This window comes from Rhinolophus sinicus, chromosome 16 (genome assembly GCF_057876585.1).
Source record: "Rhinolophus sinicus isolate RSI-liver-muscle chromosome 16, RSI-T2T, whole genome shotgun sequence".
Taxonomy (NCBI): Eukaryota; Metazoa; Chordata; class Mammalia; order Chiroptera; family Rhinolophidae; genus Rhinolophus; species Rhinolophus sinicus.
Window position 1 is genome coordinate 151,603,369 of NC_142516.1, and position 20,527 is coordinate 151,623,895.

The 20,527-nt window shown below is 37.4% G+C and overlaps 1 protein-coding gene across 3 annotated transcripts in view; it reads left to right on the forward strand.

The window, feature by feature from the left end:
* Positions 1-18,452, forward strand: part of ABCC4 (ATP binding cassette subfamily C member 4 (PEL blood group)) — a 246,122-nt gene extending 227,670 nt beyond the window's left edge. For all 3 annotated transcript variants that reach the window (XM_019737179.3, XM_074329431.2, XM_074329430.2), the window contains 2 exons: positions 6,242-6,376; positions 16,567-18,452. In XM_019737179.3, coding sequence (XP_019592738.3) covers positions 6,242-6,376; positions 16,567-16,674 — 243 coding nt within the window. In that variant the 3' untranslated portion in view covers positions 16,675-18,452. The remainder of the gene's footprint in view (positions 1-6,241; positions 6,377-16,566) is intronic.
* The last annotated feature ends 2,075 nt before the right edge of the window (positions 18,453-20,527 follow it).

Sequence of the window (20,527 nt, forward strand, 5' to 3'; positions counted from 1 at the left end):
TGACTATGAGGTCATGGGTGGTGTCACAGGGAGGTCCCATCAAGAGATGTAAACTTGGCCACTTATTTTCATCTTGGTCGGAGTTGGTTTCTGCACTGACTTCTTTATAGGGAATGGCAGAATCAGACATCATGGGACTCGAGAGACATACATATATTCCCTACCTTCAGAGCTGAGTTACACCCCAGGTATAAACCTTGTATTTTATTTTAGCGCTTCTGATGAATAATTGGCTTTCAGTTTGGCAAAATGCCATAAATAATGTTCTTTCTCAAACTTTGAACTTTTGAAGAAATTTGTTTTTCTTGCTTGCTTTAGAAATACTTATTTCCTTTCCAGGAAATAAATGATTTGTTCTGTTACTCTGAAGGCTTTAAGGGCATAAAGACAAGTCAATCAGCTCCAATGCCCAATACTCTAGAGGGTGGGTGGCCCAGCCTGGGGAGTGTCTGGGGAAGTGACGGATGCTAATGAAGGGCATAACCAACAGTGTTGTCATCATAAAATCGTGTAAATGCAAGTGCTTAAGGTGTAATAATTACATTTTGTTGCACTGGTTAATACTTCTGCATAAAGACGATGGATATGGTTGTGTTTACTGTAAGTAAGTCAAACAAAAGGCTTGTTGGGAAACAACTGTGACCTAATTAATAGCTTTGTTTATGTGTTGGCTCTCCAAAGGGATTTATCCAGTTTTGGTTCATTAAGCGTCATTAATGTGTTAGGCTTAGGATTCTATTTTACAAAGATGTTCTCTCAATTTTAACTTTATTAAACATGATGTAGTTGTAATGACAGCTAATTGAATCTTCCTCGTTTGCTCAGTTGCCACAAAACAGTGGAGCAAGACAGACACATTAGAAATCCTTTCTCTAATACTCACCATATCTCTGTATTAAAGACAGCTTCTTCCCTGTAGTTTTTAGGATTAGCTGGTTACTTGTGACCTGTTTTCAGCCAATTGCACCGCTTTTTCCTCCAATCCCTGCACACTCCAGTCTTTATAACACCCTGGACCTTCCCTAGTAGCGTGAGCAAAAGAAGCTTGTGAAAATCTGTAGCTTCCCTAACAATATCGTTGCCTGTGTTCAAAGTTTCCACTATCAGCATTTAGAGAATTCTTTAGGAATGAGTTCTGGAGAACCGAAACCAGGGCTAAGAAACTCAGATTCCACCTCTTCTGTTTTATAGGTAATCTTATGACTTCATAACCTTTACCTTTCTCCCTAAACTCAAACCTCTTTTTAGTCGAGTTTTTACCCAGAGAAATCAAAACTAAAAACTGTTTTAACATACCTACCTGGAAAAGCACAAAAACAACTCAAAGCTAACTAGAGTTTTATTTAAATTCTGTTTTTCACCTTCATGGAACTTTTCTTTAATAAGCCTACATAGCCACAGTTAGAACGTTGCAGAAGAGAAAAGCTCCTTCAAAAATAGGCCAAGAGATTTTATTCACGTTCAGGAGGGAAAAATAACTAATATGTAGAAAGCACAATCTGAGAGAAGAAATATTTTATGGGGGGGGGGGGAGGCTTATCTACAGTAGTAGGAGCTTTAGGGGAGGAGCCGTGGAGGTCATTGTGACCTAGTCTTCATCCTCCCCAGGTGAGAAGAGTGACTTACCACTTCAGTACCTAAGAAAGAATTTTGAGAATACTTGCCCCAGTATCTTGCCACAGGGAAAAATCACAGGCACCCATTTTACCAATCGAGGGGCCCAACTTCCAAGATTGGATAACGTTCCTGTGCCCCTTTGTCACCTGGCAGCCAAAAGCAGACCTCTGACACTCAGATCTTGCCCCTTCCCACTCTGCTGGGTGGTAAGTGGGACCTACCTTTATTGCTGGTCACCATATTGAAAGCTGTTCCAGGTATCTCTTTTTTATTGTCAGGCTTTTCCTCCACCCTGAACTGTCCCCACCTTTCCTTGCAGCCACCCAACTATCACTGTTGGCATCCCATCAAACAATTAAAAAGGATTAAATCATTTTGCAATGCATCCATTTATTTTTTATATCTAGGACAGCTACCTGGAATATTTGCAGATATACAGGCCGGATAAACACACCTTCATTAGCTTATGTAACTGACTGACTCATCCAACATAATGTATTTTTCCTTCACCTACTAGAGAGCAGCAAGTGATTTGAGGACGTTCCTGGACAGATCCTGGGGCCAAGGGAATGTAATCACATTGGTTTCAATGTGTGGTTCAGTCTACAGTTTAACGTGGGTTGTAGGAAGAAATGAGGCATAACAGGAGATTTCAGGAGGCTCTTCTTAGATATAAAGGATATTAAAATACAAATTCAAGATTATGCCTACTTATGTGTACAAAAGGAAAACTAGGAGTTGCTTTAAGTTTGCTTATTCTAAAAGATCTAGAATCTTTGATCAAATCAGTACACGTAGAGACTAAGTGGGTAAAATGCTATTCCTGGCCTTTTTTCAGTCTGCATCCCAACGCAGCCCTTGTACACCTGGCTTTAGTGTCGGCCGCACTGTACCTCACTCCTCCCAGCATGGCCTCCTCTCTGACTGTCCCTTCTCTTCTTTCTCTTTTCTGGTATTTGATATACATGAGTTTCAAGCCTCCATACTCAGCCCTGGTCTCTCTCTTCCTCATGTTTCCTCTCCCTCTTGCCCACAGCCATCATCCTGAGGCACGTAGTCCTCCACGTCGGTATTCCTGATCCTATAATTCCTACATCCCACTGTTTCAGCCAACTAGACTTGTTCCCTCCTTGATCTCAACCTGTCGTCTTACCTGACTGTACACCAAGCAGTCACCCAATCATGCCCTGAATTTAGTTTCCTTTGTATTTAACTTTCAGCCAACATGTTTTGGGTGCAATGTCATGTACCATGTCAGAGCCTAGAGGTGCCACAGTGACCCAGGGAAACCATGTGACTCTGCCTGTAAGGAGTTGACAGGCTCGCCTTCAGCCCTCTTGGCCCGTGTTATTCCCTGTATCTGGAATGACCACTCCACCCGCCTACCTCTATTTCTGTATGTTCAAGTCATCCATTCTTTAAGGCCCAGTTCACTGCTCTCTCTCTTTCTTGAAGTTCGTCTTCAGAACCTGTGGCCAGAAGCCATCTCTCCCGCTGCTAACCTTCTCCTTGTTGTGCTGTTTTTCTTGCATTGTAGACACTTGAGGATTTTTTTCTCTCTCTTCTTTTAGTGTCGGCTCCTTAAAGGCAGAGGCTATGACTTACATATCTTTGCCCATTCCACAGCATCTAGCATAATGACATGAATGCAGTTAAGTATGCAATAAATGGTTGCTGAATAAATTCAAGAATTAATGAAAGTTTTCTTAAATTTCCCTCAAATGTGTTTTGGCCATGTGTTACTTGCTCTTGATTAATCTTGGTAGTTTAACAAAATCGGTTTTCTTTTTCTGTGAGTATATTCCAGGCACACAGTAAATAATTTGAGCCTCAAGTATAATAAAATTGCAGTGGAAAGCAGACAGAGGAAATGTTTGTGCTTCTAGGCATATTTTCTTAAATTATACAAAGTTAATATGAGATAGTACCCATATGGAAAGGTCTTTTAGAAAATTAAATGTTAAAATTCTCATCTCCCTTATTTTACTCCTGATAATAAACAGTATCTTTTTCTGGGTACTCACATGGAGTGGAAACAATATGGGTTCATACCTGGGTTCGAATCTCAGCTCTTCCATCCACTGATTCTGCAGCCTCAGTCAAGTTATTTAACAGTTTTCATCTCTGGCTGTGAGTTTCTTGACAGACTGTGTCTTGCTCATCTTTGAATCTCCCATTCCTAGAACAGTGCTTTGGTAATAGATATTCACTTAATACTTACTGGATGGTTGGATGGATGGATGGATGGATGGATGGATGGATGGATGGATGGATGGATGGAGATTATGTACTGTGTCTACTCTAGCTTGAGAATCAATAATTATGACTATAAAGCATATGGCACAGTGAATGCTCAACCCATAGCTATTTTTATTTTTCCTTTTCAAATTCAGAAGACTGCTTGTTTCATTATGGGGTGATTTTTATGGACCTTATGGTAACTGTACTCTTGTTACATGGCATCTGTATGTCAGGGCTTCTCATCTCTCAAATCCTGTGAATTCATCCATGTTGGGCTATACTAATGTAGTTTATTTTAATATACTGTATTTTGTTTTAATGCAAGTCAAAAGAGTATTAAAGAGGTATATTTATTTACATTTTAAAGTGTTATCTTACAGAAGTTAAAATTTAACTTCTAATAAATTATCAAACGTTATAGCAAATTAAATTACCACAGTTCTCACTGCCCCCCCACCCCGAATTGAAAAAAACCCTTACAAAATATAATGCACAGCCATTACATTGCTAATTCTTACAAGGTTCAAAATACTTCGACCAAAATTATCTGTCATTTATATTGTTAATCCTATTGCTTCTTGAGAACATTCATTTTCTTCTGCTCTACCTTTTTAGATACTGGTCAATTCTGAGAACTACTCATCTCAATGCATTCACGTGTTTTCAGGCAATAATGCAAGAAAATTGACAGCTTTGTTACTCACTCAAATTTGAATAGATAGAAAGTTGGACAGAACAAAATATTAGTAATACCTCCATTAAAAATTATGTAAAGTCTCTGTAGTCAGAGAACCCCTTTTTCACCAACGCTGAAGTGGTAATTTTTAAAAGTTTACTTGTCGCTTTGCAGCATATAAAGTTTTTCATTGTATGGAGTCATTTGATTCACTTATTTACTTAGCTTTCAGCATGGGAGAGACCTGTATTTTAAAATTGCATTTTCTCTTTTTCTTCAACATCAGGAGTGGTTATGCTCTATAATGCTATGCTTAAGTAAAATTACACATTCAGGGCATCTAAATTGTCATGCCAAATTATAGGACATTTTAATTATTATGTGGATGTGACAGATTCAATTATTCTTCAACTCTTTTGAGAAAACTGCCCTTAGCAGTGATCCACGGTAGTAAACAAAAGATTAACCAGAAAATGCCCTTTATGAGAGACTCAATAAATGTTTCAGATTAAATACCATGGGACAGAATTAACTGTAATACCTAGACGTGGAAAAACAACCTGTGTTCTGTTTAGATTTTTCAGCACATTCTCTTAAGATAAATTTACTTTTAATATGGCCTAAATGAAGAACTAAGTACCACTTAACATCAGAACTGTTTGTCTAGGTGCATCATTTGAGCCAATTGTTTCAGATTCATTTTTTCTCTCTGAAGCCATTAACCAAAGCCACTAATAAGTAAAAATGCAGAGTTAAGAGCCCCTTCTTTTCCCTTTCAATTTCCAGTGGACATATTAATGAGCAATAAAATGGCTGGAAGTCAGGCAGCTGAAGAAAGAGGAAAAAGGAGCAAGGAAAGATAATTGTGAAAATAGATATTCAGATCCTCAGTGATTCAGATTGGGCTGCCCCTGTATGCTGTGCCGGCCGTGATCAATGGAATTTGGAGCTCAATTTCTTAATTGCTTCTTTAGTCTTATCCAAAGAGAAAATTGGTTTTCTAGAGATTTCTTCTGTGCCGAGCAATTATGCTAAATCTGCTTAGGTAGCAGCTTTTTCAGCCAGCCTTTCACTCTCAGAATAATAAACCACAACCAAAGCCAACTTCAAGATGCACTTTAATCTCACTGACGAGGATTTTGTCCCCCTTACCCCGTGACATATTCCAGGACCCTAAAGAAATTCCGGAAGCGTTTACTTCTTTTCCAAATATTGCTCAGATTCTGTCAAACCAGCTCAGCAATTAATTTGCTGTCAGGTCATTGCCATCTGGTTTGTATGACATCGCCTTACTTTTTAGATAAATTGGGTTTGATTTTCTTAAATCAAGAAATTTCCCAACTCTGAATGTATGTATAAATAGCCCTAAATGCTCAGAGTCTGAGAGCTAAAAGCACTAACTAATGATAACGCAGAATGCCCTTGGCAGAATATAAAATGCCACAGGACTGCTGAGTGCCCATAATCATAGTCTAAAACTTTCGTTTTCTTCCTTTCCTATAACATTATAATAATAAAAGGTCGGGTTAGGCCTTTGTCTGCCTAGTAAAACAGGGTAATCAAACCATTTAAACACCCGTCAGGCCTACCACCCAAATAGATTTTCTCTATTCTTTCTCTCCTGCCCCTTTCCGAAATATTGTCTGAGTTATAATATGTTACTGCAAAACATTGTAGGCTAATGGGTTTCTTTCTGCTGATTAACAGGTTTTGGATTCAGGAAGATTGAAAGAATATGATGAGCCATATGTTTTGCTGCAAGATAAAGAGAGCCTATTTTACAAGATGGTGCAACAACTAGGCAAGGCAGAAGCTGCTGCCCTCACTGAAACAGCAAAACAGGTGAGCGCGCCACAAGGAGTTGTAATTAACGTTCGTCTCAACAGTCCACTCCTCGCAATCTGGCACCGGGGGTTCGGTAACAAGCACTCTGTGCCCTTTTCAATTATAAGCCTCCAGAGACAAAGCTTCATTACTGGGTCTTAACAACACGTCCCAGGTTGAAGTCAGGTCTGCTAAGAATCAGCAGACATGGTGGGGTGGGGTGTAGGATGTGTGTATGCGCACGTGTGCAAGCATGCGTGTGTGCCTAAGAGAGATTTCAGATTGGACTTTTCACCCAGTTGGACTCTGAGTTCAGATTCTCATAGAGCACGTAATACTCACATTTTGCAGGTCCATCGCATTTCATTCTAATTGGTGCTCAGCACATTTGAGATACAAATGCTTTCAAGACACATCCAGGAAATTTGAGACTTTGAGGAAAAAAATGCAAAATATTGTTCATTGGGTCTAGAAAAATCTATCACAGAAATGTGAAGATTGCTTTTGTTTTCTGTTTTGTACTTTGTAAGGAAAGCACCTACTAATAACTGTCACTTTCTCCCTACGCTTCCCCCTAATTCTTTGTGGTTTAGCATTAGGTGTACTTATTCCCCTTATGCTTCCTTTGCCTTCTAGAAGATGAAATCGTCATGAGGACAGATCAATAATTTATAATGCCTTAATGTTATAGTCTGAATGGTTTTTGAAAGTTTACAAAGCATTTTCACAGAGATGATATATGAGAATTTGACAGTGTATGTGGCATGAGAAAGGTGCGCAATGAATAACATTTAGATGATATGATATCTTTGCAACAATGGTGACGGAGTGTCTCATTCTACAGACGTGATAACTGAGGTCTGGTGTAAGGAATTTAGGCAATGTCATGCAGGTACCTATAATACTTTCTGGAACAAAGTAGGAGTCAGATTGATTGAAGGATGGAGGGACGGAAGGGAGGTGGTGATCTAGCTACTTGAGATGCATGGCTTGGGGTGGAATGAGACTTCCAACAGTACGTGGTAAGGCTCCCCTCAGAACTGTTTATCTCTGGGCGTTATATTTATAGGCATGTTTTTTCTTTTCATACTTTTATGCATTTCCCTGATCTTCACTGTAAATAGAACAAAATTGTGTAATATTTTAAATATCTATTAAAAACAGCAGACTAACAAAACATGTCCCAGTATCTAACAGTACTTCTGTATGAAAAGTTTATCCCAAACATAGCCTAAGTTCTCTTCTGTCACTGTTTCATTTCATTCCTCCTCCTCAGAAATGAAGAGCTATACCTTCCATTGTTCGTAGGGTATTTCTTGGAGTCCTGCTTCCATCTTTAAAACTGTTCAGTAAATGTGCGTGTGTGCGCGCACGCATGCACAGTGTTAAGCTGGATATGAATAGACATAGTAGGCATGCTCCTAATCATTGACAATATAAACTGAAAAACTGAGAAGAGCAGAGATGCTCCCTTTTTATATGGAGCAGTTGATGAGGAGTGAGGAGGAGGCTCAGACACGTTATGTGCCATGCACAGTGCTGTGATACAGCTTCTCTTATCATTGTGCCTATTCAAGGGCTGAGTCTTCGAGAGGGAAGGGAAATTGCCCAGGAGCTCGTAGCTAGCTGAATAATTGGCAGAGTTGAGTTCAACCCTAGGTTTAGGAATGATGAAGTCTGTGTTCAAAACTTTTCCTAAGTACTTATATCGTATGTAGGAAAGCTACACTTGGAGCACTATTCATTTTTATGCCTGAAATCTACAGAGTGCGTTCATCTACTACATTGTCTCCCAGTCAAAGCTGCTCTCATAAGATCTGCTCAATCATTTGGGGTTCCCTGTATAATCGAGTCACAACACAGCCAGGAATCTCGCAAACCCTTTTGTTCTTGGGCATCAGGCATTTCACATCAAAGAGATGTGTCCCCACCTAAGTGTCAAAGCCTCCACTTAAAAAATGTGTTATATATTATCAAGGCATTAAGTCAAGAGGAAAGATCGTAGAATTTTAGATAGGTCCAGATAATATAGTTCAAGATTGTCATTTTACAGATGAGGAAACTAAGGCCCATTATAAGGACGGTGGCCCTATACATAGTTAACTAGTGCTACACTAGTTTATAGCAGACTCAAAATTAGAAATCTTCCTTTAGTAAATGTTTTCATTCAAGTATAACATACATATAGGAAAGCATGTAAGTCGTAGAATTAGGAATCTCATGATTCCTGGTCCAGTCATCTTGCAGCTTATTTAACAATATTAATAGTGAATAACATTTGTGTAGTTCTTTATCATTTATTTTACATGGTTCTCACAGATACGATTTTACTTCATCCTCCTGGCGGTTCTTTTTTATCCCACTTCATGGATGAGGAGATTGGGTCAAGGACCCACCTAAGGTCACAGAGCTGGTCAGTGGAGAGCAGCAGGTAGATTATCAGGTGCAGCCCTAGGTACTGCTACTCCTTGTTTCAGGTGGTGTCCAAGGTAGGGCCAGTCCCTTGAGTTCACATGGTGGTAGAACATCATCACTCTTGGATTTCGCTCCTACCCTTGGCTCAGGTCACCTGTACAGAAAGACATAAGGAAATAACATATCTTGTTTCTTGTCCCAGTTGAGTCTTGACATTATTTTTGTATCTGCTCAGTCCTGCTTAGGCGAACAAACTGTCGGACTGTCATCTTTTTAAATATGCACGCATCAAATATCAGTGTATCATTCAAAACTGTAACATCAGGAGGATTAGCTAAACCAACAAGCTTTTCATTCTAACAGATTAGAATTCATTTGTTTGAAAACTCAACATCTGGGAAAGGAAGGGTACTTCCAAGTTTTCTTGACCACGTAGTTGCTTTTCTGAAAATGTTGGTGCAGGCAAGCTGAATCACACTCCAACTGACCCTTTAGATCAGGGGTGTCCAAACTTTTTTCAACGTTTTTTACCAAGGGCCATATGCGGTAAAATACACAAACAGCCGGGCCACTCACTCGAGGTGAAGTACGTTTGCCTTACCTGGTTTATTTAAGTAAACTAAATATATTTTTGGAATTTGCTGCGGGCCAATTAACAATGGATCATGGGCCGCAGTTGGCACACCCCTGCTTTAGATGATCCATGAAATTGTAGAGCCGTAGAGTTAAATGCGTTCATTTGCTGGGGCTGCCATAACGAAGTACCACTGAATAGATGGCTTAAACAACAGAAATGTATTACCTCACAATTCTGGAGGCTGGAATTCTGAGGTCAAGATATCAGCAGGGTTGGTTTCTTCTAAGGCGCTGTCCTTGGCTTATAAATGTCGCTCTCTGTGTCTTCACATGGTCTGCTCTCTGTGTCTGCTTCCTAATCTCCTCCTCTTATAAGGAAGGACACGAGTCAGATTAGATTAGGGCCCACCCCTAAGACCTCATTTTAACTTAATTGACCCTGTCTCCAAATACAGTTACATTCTGAGGTATTGGAGGGTTGGAACTTCAACATATAAATTTCAAGGGGACACAGTTCAGCCCATAACAAAGGTTAAATGCCTGTCATTCATTCTGTTCCATGATGAAGCCGACCTAACTGAGGTTTTAGAAGTTCCTTTGTTTCAAGTGCATAACAGAGGTGCTGTTTTGTCTATTCATGAAATTACCAGCTGCAACCCAAAAGTTACGAAATCCTAATAGCCTAGATTCTAGGAGCCTGGGCCAGTTTGAATAAATGGAAGAAGCACTTAGCAGCCATGTGGACTTATTTGTCACCCAAGGTCTCTGAGCCTGAGTCCTTACCTGTAGTGTGGCAACTATGGCACTGCCCAACTTCTTCACACTGTTATTACAAGGATCAGATGAGAGAATATATGCTTAAATGCTTTGAAGAATATCAAGCATCACACAGATATAAAAGCATTCCACCTGTTGATAAAAGTTGGATCATTTTTTTAAAAGGCTGTAAATTGAACCCTTTCCTCTCAGTAATAACAAGAAATATCCAAAGTTCTTCTGAGTAGCTTTAGAGACTCTAAATAATTAAAATTAATTTTAATAGTTCGTAATAAATAATACATTTAATGCTACAAAATTCAAAAACTTTACTTTTAATAGTTTTTTAAAATTTATAAATAAAAAGTAGGTCACTCTACCACTCCTGTCATCACACAGCCTTTCCCCCAGGATGGAGCCCGGGCACCATTTTTGACTGTTGTGTTGACATACCCTGTGTACCAACAAGAACTTGTACATATATGGCCTTTCTGGGTTTTAGGTACAAATGGTAGCTGTCCCTTGTTTTTCCACTTAATATTATATCTTAGGTTATATCAATGCATATAGTTGTCTCACTCTTTTCAATGGTTACGTGGTATTTCTCTCTCCATTCTCTACTCCCCCTTTTTCCTAATTAAGCTATTAGAGTTTTAAGTTTTTCCCCCAAAGAAGGAGCTGTCAGATTTACTTACCTGTTCTTGAATTCTGTTTTACAATAGATCAATTTCTGCTTTTGTCTTTAATTCCTTCCTTCTTTGGTTTATTATTTGTGTGTGTGTGTGGCTTCTTCTTGAGTGCATTTGTTTTCATTCTTTGTTTATTAATATAAATATTTTAAGGCTGTGAACTTTTCTCTGAATATTATTCTTGCTATGTCTTATGGGTTCTGGTGTGTAGTACTTTTATTACTAATTAAGTTTTTATACATAGATTCTGTGATTTTGATTTTGATTTGCCCTTTGGCCCAAGAATTATTCAAGAAGGAGGTCTTTAAAACTTCCTGGTGATAGGGGTTTGTTTTTATATTTGTTGTCTATTTTATTTTTCAGTGTTGACTTTCATTGCTTTGTGATAAAAAAAATGTCAGTATTATTTCCACTCAGAAACAGTATTTATTAATACTTTTTTTGTGTTCTAGTATATAGACAATTTTTTGTGAATATTCTTTGGGCATTTAAAAAGATGGACTGTTATCTGTTTAAGGTTTAGAGTTTAATAACTTAATTAGATCTGTATCTTTAATTACAGTTTTTAGTTCTTCTCTGTCCTTATTTATTTTAGTCCATTTGATGTGACTTGGCTTAGACAGGAGAATTAGTATGCTGTAACAAGTTCCACTTTGTAGTTCTTGTCACTTGTGTCTTGGTAATTTTGATGCTATGGACTTTTCAGTCCATAGGTATTCATTCATGTCTTGTGTTTTCACTATGATTTCTATTTGTACTATTTTAAAGTACCTTTTTTAAATTCAGTCAATGCTCCTGGCCCTGAATCTAAGCTAGTTCAAAACTAAAATTGAGTCCCCTGCTTTCACTTTTTTTCACTTGCCAGGTATGTCTTTCATTGTCTTTTAATATCAGATTATAGATGTGTCTCCTGTAAATGGCATGTAGTTAGGCTTAACTCTGAGATTTAATCTTAGCCCTTGTTTTTCAACAGATGTGTTTAGTCTATTTACATTTATTGAGATTATGGGTATGTTCTGTCTTAGTTGTGTTGGTTTATTTATGCTTTTAATTTTTAGTGTTTGTTTTTTTTAACCTTTAATTTGTAGCCTGTGATTTTTGTTTCTTTGCTCATTGCTTTCTGTGTTCATTTCTTCTAGGAATACTTTGTTGCTTTATTATTATTTAACTCCCTATTATAAACAACAATATACCTTCCCTCAACATTCTACTGCCAAATTTTCATTGTTTAAGTAGTTCTCCAGCTACTATTTACCTTCAAATCTTTAAAAATGCTTAAATCTCTGTTATTTTACTTGTTTTAAATGATGCTTTCTCATCTCTTAGTTGTCTAAACTTTGGGTTGTGATCCATAAGTGGGGCTGTGAAATCTATTTAGTCAGTGGTGACCAGGATGTGTTAACAAATGAAATAGAAAAGAATGGAATGGAAGAAAAATAACACTGTGTCTTTCATAGTAATAGCAAACATTTCATGAAATTCCTTTCAGTATAGACAAATATAGTTATAGATAGTGAATGTATTCTGAGTCTCAATGTAAAATGTAATGTAGTTATATTGTGGGTGGCAGTGAAAATAAAAGGTTGAAAAACAATGTTCTATACCATTTTAAAGGAGGGTTCACTGGAGTTATAATCTTTGACTTACCTTGACTTTCATGTATTTATGAAATATTTGTCTGCTGTAGCTCTAATTTAAATTTTCTGGTTATAAAATTTCGGGGTCATACTTTTTTTCACTTATTATGTTATCTTTGCTCTAAGGTCTTCTAGCATTGTTTACTCATAAGAAAAAGTGGAAGGCCAAGTTAGATATAACTTGATCTTCTTTCTGGGATTCCCAAGGATTTTTTTTTCTCCATTTTGAAGGTAATTAATTTTTCTTAGGATATCAGGTACACTTTTGCTCTCTAGATTCAAGTCTTCCTTTATTTCTGGAAGTTTACTTGAATTGTATCTTTGAATTTTTTTCTTTGACTGGATTCTCCTTTTTATCATGTATATGCTGTCCTTTGATTATTTTATAAAGCTACTTTCTCCTTGATCCTTTATTAATTTCCAGTTATTTTGCTTGCCTTCTCAATCCATGTCTTATCTTTCTTTTTTCGGCAGTTGCTAATCTCCTTTGTACTTGCCTTCAGTAAAACTCATTTCGTTGATGTTTTCATTTTTCTCTTCCATTTCACCTTTGGTCAATTCGTGTTTCATTATCTTCTGTTGCCATGCCCTGTTTTCCTGTATTGTCAGATCTCTTGTCCACAGGTTGATTATTCCACTACATTTTCTTTGAATGTATTGCATTATATATTTTCATAATTTTCACCTTTTCAGTGACTATTTATTCATCCATCATGTGCTTATTTTGTTCCTTTTCCTAACTTTTTGTTTGTCTATCTTACAGATCCTGTACTACTTCTTTATTATTATTATTATTCCTACTACTGACCTTTAAATTGAGTTTTTCCTAGACCATATATTTGCATGATAGCTGTGGCTAGGGCATCATTTCAGGCTAAATAGAATTATCTCTTAACATAGGAGCTCCTTATGACCCAGAGAAAGAATATGTGTGTGTATGCGTATACGTGAGAGAAAAATTGAGAATGTATATTCATTTAGCCTGCACTCCTCCCTAGCCTGCAGAGATGGGCAGTTACAATGCTACTTGCATTTCAGAATCTCTCCTCCTAGAACTTCACCAATATACGTGTTGCAGAGAAATATAGTTATTCTATATGATTCCTCATTGACACACCTTAGAATTTGACCGTTAGCTGGAAAACTGTACTGTCCCTCGACTGCTGAGATCTGTATCCATGGGTACCCTATCTCTGTCTTGCCACAGCCCCATTGGATCCATTTGCATAGGGCAGCCCTTCCAGATATTTTGCCATTTGGGATTTCAGATGACTCCTGATTTCATCAAAGATGGACTTTTTTATTTCACAACATCCTTCCTGTTTAGGGTGATTTCTGAGAGGATGGGGAGAGAAAATCCACTTCCATTACCTTAAAAGCAGAAATCCTCTCTAACTCTCCAGTACTCTAACTTTGACAGTACTCATGCCAGTATGTACACCAAAATTAGACCTGCTTTAAAGATGAGTTTGAGAGTCACTGGCATTGACCTTAGGCCATACAGTTCGGGGAGTATGAACTGACAGTCTTGAGCTAGAATTAAACATATTGAACAATGCCTTCTGAATACAGTGTAAATAAATGCTCACCATTATCCATGCATGGGAGCTTTTATTGCTCTGTTGCATTTAATAAGATCTAATTCCATGATAGTAGCTTTATTGACAAGGTAGAGTTTAAATACTCAACTTAGTTTCAACCTATATTAGAGAAATGATAATGACCTAAACCCAAGAGAAGGAGGGGAAGAGGGAAAGAAACCCAGCACTCACTGGTCTAATATTCTTTTTGCCCCGGACTTGAACTTTCATGGCATTGTCTCCTTTAATCATTATGAAACCATTCTGAGTTGGCATTACTCCTTTTTGACAAATAGAGAAGCTAAAGCAGAAGAGCCCAAGTAACTGCTCAAAGTCCCTAGTTAGTAGTAAATGTTAGTACTCCAACTTCTGTAATCTTTTAACTACCTTTCTGCCTCCCAGGTTACCATATTCACTAAGTTAAAGTGTCTCCACTATAACTCTGGGGTTCTGTAAAGATAAAAATCATAAGGGCCTGCCAGGTGTATTGTTTTCATCATTCAAGCTGGGTGATGCTGCTCCTTTCCGTGGACGAAGGAGCCACTCCTCTGAGCAGCATCGGAACCACACCCAACACTTAACTCGACATATTTTCAACCTGCAGTTTGTAGCCATTAATTAGTTCCTATGAGCTAAGTCGTTGTCTCATTTCACAAATGAGGCAGCCAGTATGGAGCGAGGTTTTTCCAGAATCAGCAGTGAGTTCCAGAAGAGAGAGCTGAGATTGGACCTCTCCATCCCAGGCTTAGCCTATGCACAGGGTCTCTGCTAACAAGTGTTCAGTCATCTCAACTACCTTCACAACCCACACTGTGAAAATGATGCCTCCTCACTCTTCTGCTGTTTAGGCAGAGTGTATTATGAAACTTGAAAATAAATGAGAAAAAGAAAGGTCAAATTAAAGATTTTATACACGGGAAGCATGTTTTCAGTATTTAGTCTCAAGTATTTCAGACCATGAAGCTAAGACCATTTTAGTTACAAGGTGCTAATAATATTTTCTTTATTAAAAATAAATTACATTGAGAGGGTTATGAGGAAAGGACCTGGCTTATTTTGGGAGGACTATCAAGCAGTAGAAAATGAAATTATTTCCATTTGTTCTTTAGGCTGTTAGTATTAATAGTTTCGCCAAGAAATAGATTTTTTGAAGTCTATAAATATTTAACCACACAAAATATGGCTAGCTTTAAAAAATGGAGGAGGGAGATGATATGAAATTAGCCCCTAACACAGGCCTTATTTTTAAATACTTGCATTATAATAGAAATAGCCTCAGATTTCAGCCAGTGGGGTCTAAATACTACTGAAGAATTTCTTTTCCTCCTTAAGTGACAATGTGTAGTATTTCATATGTATTGATGTTTTTAGAATATCAAGTATGCAAGCAACAAGAGAAAAAGTATATTTAATATGAGGGCGGCTGTCTCAGCACTTTTCTTTTTTGTATGTGAAGTCCATTATCTCCAGTGATAACTTTGTTGACAGCACCCACAAATATATTTGGAGCCAAGTTTTATAAACTGGACCCGGAATCATATGACTAGAGACCCAGCTCATGACACGTGTCAGCCTCAGATAGATGGTACATTTTCTGTTTTAAAGACTCAAACAAAACTTTTCACATTCTTCTTTGAAAAAAAAAAAATTACATTTGAAGTCCTTTTTCACCCAAACACATTTTGCGATAAGAGCTCACAAGTCTTGACATTATTTCATTTTGTTATGCGCATCTGTCAAGGAACTGAGATATGATACAGCTACTAAAAACTGATGATTGTGGAACAGAGAAACTTGACAGAATTTCATTTCCTTTATGTTCTGATTATACATTTATCAGAAAACCTGTATCTCTTCTAGTTCAGCTAGAAATTGGTAGAATTCAAGAACTCAAAGGCTTGGCAAAGAACTGTCCTATTATGTGGTGTCATCTTACATTTTAGAGAAGTTGCTTGGTTGAGTCATTGTTAATGCTTTTGCTTCTCTTTTCATTGTGGCCCACTATCCACAGATCACATTTCTATAGGCCCTATAACTGCTTGGCCGCACAAATTAAATGCCAGGATAGTTCATACATATATACGCCAGCATTTCAATGCTTGTCAATCAGTTTATAAAATACAGGGATTACAACCTGATATTAACATCCAAATCTATTGTGCTCATTTTATGTGTGAAAATGAGAAACCCTCATGCAGACGCTAGATTTCCCAGCCTCTTTGTCACCCTGTTTTTAATTTATCTCCAGGTTTTGAGTCAGTCAAATGATTTTTCGCTTATCAATTTAATGTGGTGATAAAACATATCTGTGAATCAGAATGATCAGAACTCACGTGGATCTACAGGTTGTTTGGCACTAAGCCAAGCCCTACAGAGGGTTTTAATGGGACCACTTCCTTTATAGAATAAGTATTTTTTTTTTTTTATTGTGCCTCCACTAGTGACATGATTTGCTTCACATGAAGAAGTGGGCAGAGAAATGCATTGCCTTGGGGAGGAAGACTTTAAAACTTCAAACATGTTCTTTTTCTGCCTCTCTTTTTTTTTTGAAACAGGTGTACTTCAAAAGGAATTATCCAGATATCACTCAGAATGGCCACATGGTGATGAATGCTTCCAATGGACAGCCCTCAGCCTTGACTATTTTTGAGACTTCACTGTGATGCTACCACAATGTCGGGTCTATTCTGAAAGCATTTTACTCTACTCCACTTGCTTTTTTATACTAGCAGCAAGGATTTACACATACAAGATGTTAGTTTATTTGGATTTTTTCCTCCCACTTCACCCAATGATTTCAAGCTCTCACAAAATTATTATTTTTATTTATGTTAATAGTTTTTTTGTTTGTTTGTTTGTTTTTAATCCACATCAGAGGTGCAGGCCACCAATAAAAGCTATCTATCAGGTTTGTGCCTTAAAAGACTCCGGATCCAAAGCTCATTTTTGTAAAGTATGAGACAAAGTTGTAACAGATGTTTTTTTCTTTTTTTTGTACTATCCCTAAATTACATGTTACTCTCCGGTTATATCAGGGATTCTATTTACTTGAAAACTGTGTGAAGTTGCCATTTTGTCTCACCACTTTATTTAAGGTAACTAGGATCCATTATTTCTTCCCACAGGCCTCTGGTTAAAACAGTACTTATAAAACTAATAGGCAAAACATAACAATATACTTTAGTATAAGTGGCATAGTAGGGAGAGTCTACTCTCCCCCCCAAATGAGTATATAGTTAAAATATAGAAAGCCAATATTTAATTATGTGTTCTAAAAGAGAAGGAAGAGAAAATAATGCTTTCTCAAAATAGGAGCCCTTCCAGGTGATTTGATAATGAAGGACATAAAGTGTGATTATCAGTCGTCTTTTACATTTGCATGACTTTGACATGGGAACCATTGCAATTTTATTTTATTTTATTTTTTAAGGAGGGTACCACTTACAGTGGCCCATACAGGGATCGAACTGGCAACCTTGGTGTTATTAGCACCAAGCTCTAACCAACCGAGCTAACCGGCCACCCCAGGAACCACTGCAATTTTAAACTCAGTGTGGTGACAGTTTCAAAAAAGGTCAATCTGCTAACAGTAATTCCTGAATATGTAGTAGTATTCTTGTTTGGATTTCTAGTTTACTGATGGCTAACCCTCTGTTGACTATAAGCCTTCTGGTTTGGCATTTATTTAAATCCCTTCTAAATTACATGTATAGCTTCTCCTGAGTTGGTGAGAAAACCCAAAAATCATTGCAAACATTGACTGTAATTACACAGTATGTTCTCAGGATGCATCCAGAGGTTCACTTTTATGAACCTGCCCAGGTTAGTTTACTTCTGATCACTAATAGCAGTTTGTTTAGGTCCACATTATTTCCTAGGGACTGCTGTACTTTATTTTACTGTGGGTGTTTAGTTTTTTTCTTGATGGTGGTGGCTATGGTATGTTGAGTTCGAGTTATAATACTAAAGGTTTTACTGTCATGATTTTAAGTAGACTCTCATGACCTCTCAGAATAAGGTATAACTGCCCTCAAGTTGCATGTATTAACATGTATGCCTTTGTATCACAGGTTGTTGGACTCTTCAAGAGAGAGAAACAGATGTTTTTATAGAATCAAGCCTTAAAAAGCACACACACAGTAAACTACCAAAATGCACTGAGTACACTACTGTTGAACTCTTTGTATTTAGAAATAATATGATTAATGTTTAGTCCAGTAAACTAGTAAGTTGTTTAATAGACAAGATTGGTATTTCAGGAGACTGAAATGATAGCAATGCAACAATTAGGTTTGTTAAAACAGTGGAAATATTTGAAATGTTTGTCTTTAGAGGTTAAAGGCGATTAAGAAATGTTTCTATTTTATTTCTGTTTTATTGTCATCATAGAGTTTTCAATGAAACAAAATTCAGTTGAAATAAATGACAGTTTTCATCTCCATTTAGAGATCTGTATTTTTGTTCTTAGAAGGATTACTTATGTCCTTGCTGTTGAACACCAATGAGTTTTCCTGAGATCAAAAAATATCTTCCATTACTGACTGGTTCTCTTGGCTAATTAGATGTATATTCTAAGCAGATAGGTGGGTTTCAGACAGATTGAAATAGTTGCTTTTGAAGGAAACCCAGTTGCACCACTTCCAAGGAAGAGAAAGTATTAATTATGCCCCACGCTTAAAGAAGTATTAAATTGTTGAGGTTTTGTTTTTTTGCCCTAAACTAACAAACATCTACTGCTGCTACATTTAAAACACTATAGAACATTGGTTCTCAAAGTGGGGTCCCTGGACCAGAAGCATCAGTGTCACCTAGGAACTTGTTAGAAATGCAAGTTCTGTGTCTCACTCCTACAGAATCAGGAAATCTGATGGTGGGATCAGTAATCTATGTCTTAACAAGCCCTTAGAGGCGACGCTGATGCCAACGGAAGCCTGAGAACCAGTACCATCGAACATAGAGAACTCCTAAAACTCACTAAGAAAAACACAGAAAGCCCACTTAGAGAAATGGACACAGGAACTTGAATAGGCATTTCACAAGAGAGAATATCCAAAAGGCCAATAACTGGAAAAGTGCTCACTCTTGTTAATTACCAGGGAAATGCAAATTAAAACCACGATGAGATACCACTAAACACCCACTAGAATGGCTGAAATTAAAAAGGCTGAGAATACCAGTCAAGTGCCATTGGAGCAGTGGGAACTCTCATGTACTACTGTGTGTATAAAAAATGACTGGAAAAAATGACTTTAGGAAATAGTTGGACAGCATTTACTCAAGCTGCACATCATGTGATCCATTAATTCTACTCCAAACATATACACATGTGCTCCAAGAGATGTGTGCGACATAATTCCTAATAGCCCCAAGCTAGAAATAATCCAAACGCTCATCAACCGTAGAAGGAAAATGAACTGTGATGTGATGGAGTACTCCACAGCAAATTAAACTACATCAGTAATACAGGTGAACCTCACAAAAGTAAGCCGGACTTTATGATTCCATTTATATTAATACAAAGTTCAAATATAGTCATGACTATAGTTTTCAAAGTCAGAACAGTGCTTCACTTTGGGTAGATGGAAGGTGTTGGTAATTGGGAGAAATAAAAGGAGAACTGGGGATGCTTAAAAATGACTGGGGGGGGGGGTGCTGGATGGTACTTAGATCAGTATTGGGCTCTTCATTTATTTGCTGCACTTTTCTATTTCATGTCATATTTCACAATTGAGTTAACTTAAAAAAAAAGTTCTCAGCCTGATACTCTTTTAGAATCTTATTCAAATTCAGTGGCTAAATTGTCTAACGGTGACTAATCTGCACCTGGGAAATTATTTCTGCTTAAAATATGAAGCCCGTTGGGGGTTGTCTTGTGGCCATAGGAAATGGCCTCATTTGAAGCTTTTGACACATGAGATCAAGGTCTGTGTTTTCTCTAACCAATGAATAAGATACATCAAACTTCTCTCCATTTCCAGGGTAAGTAGAAAAATAAGGAACTCTAAGGATTTTCTGGGTTCTATTTTTTAAATCACTTTATTGAGGTATGATTGACATATAAAAAGCTGTATGTATTTAATGCATACAACTTGTTCAGTTTGGAGATAAGTATACACTCATGAAACCACCATAATCTATGCCATACACTTATCCATCACCTCCAAAACTTTCCTCCTGCGGTCTTTATTTATAATCTCCATTAGTATGAATGAGATACAAACAAATAAAAATTGATCTAATGCTAAATACTTTTGATACCATCATAAATGGTTGGTGCCTTAACTATGAAGAAACAGCTTCAGCTAATGTAATGAGGCAGTGACTTAGAGTTACTAAGTATTGTGACAATTTGGTGAGTTAATTTTTAATTCATCAGCAGATTAACTTGTCCCTATGGAAACTGATGATATCTGTGTGTTTCTGATGGTTTGAAGATACTAGAAGCCCTTCTCCTCAAAACTGAGTGTTTGTTTCATTTCTAATTCTGAAAAGTTTAATGATGTTCAGAATCTGATG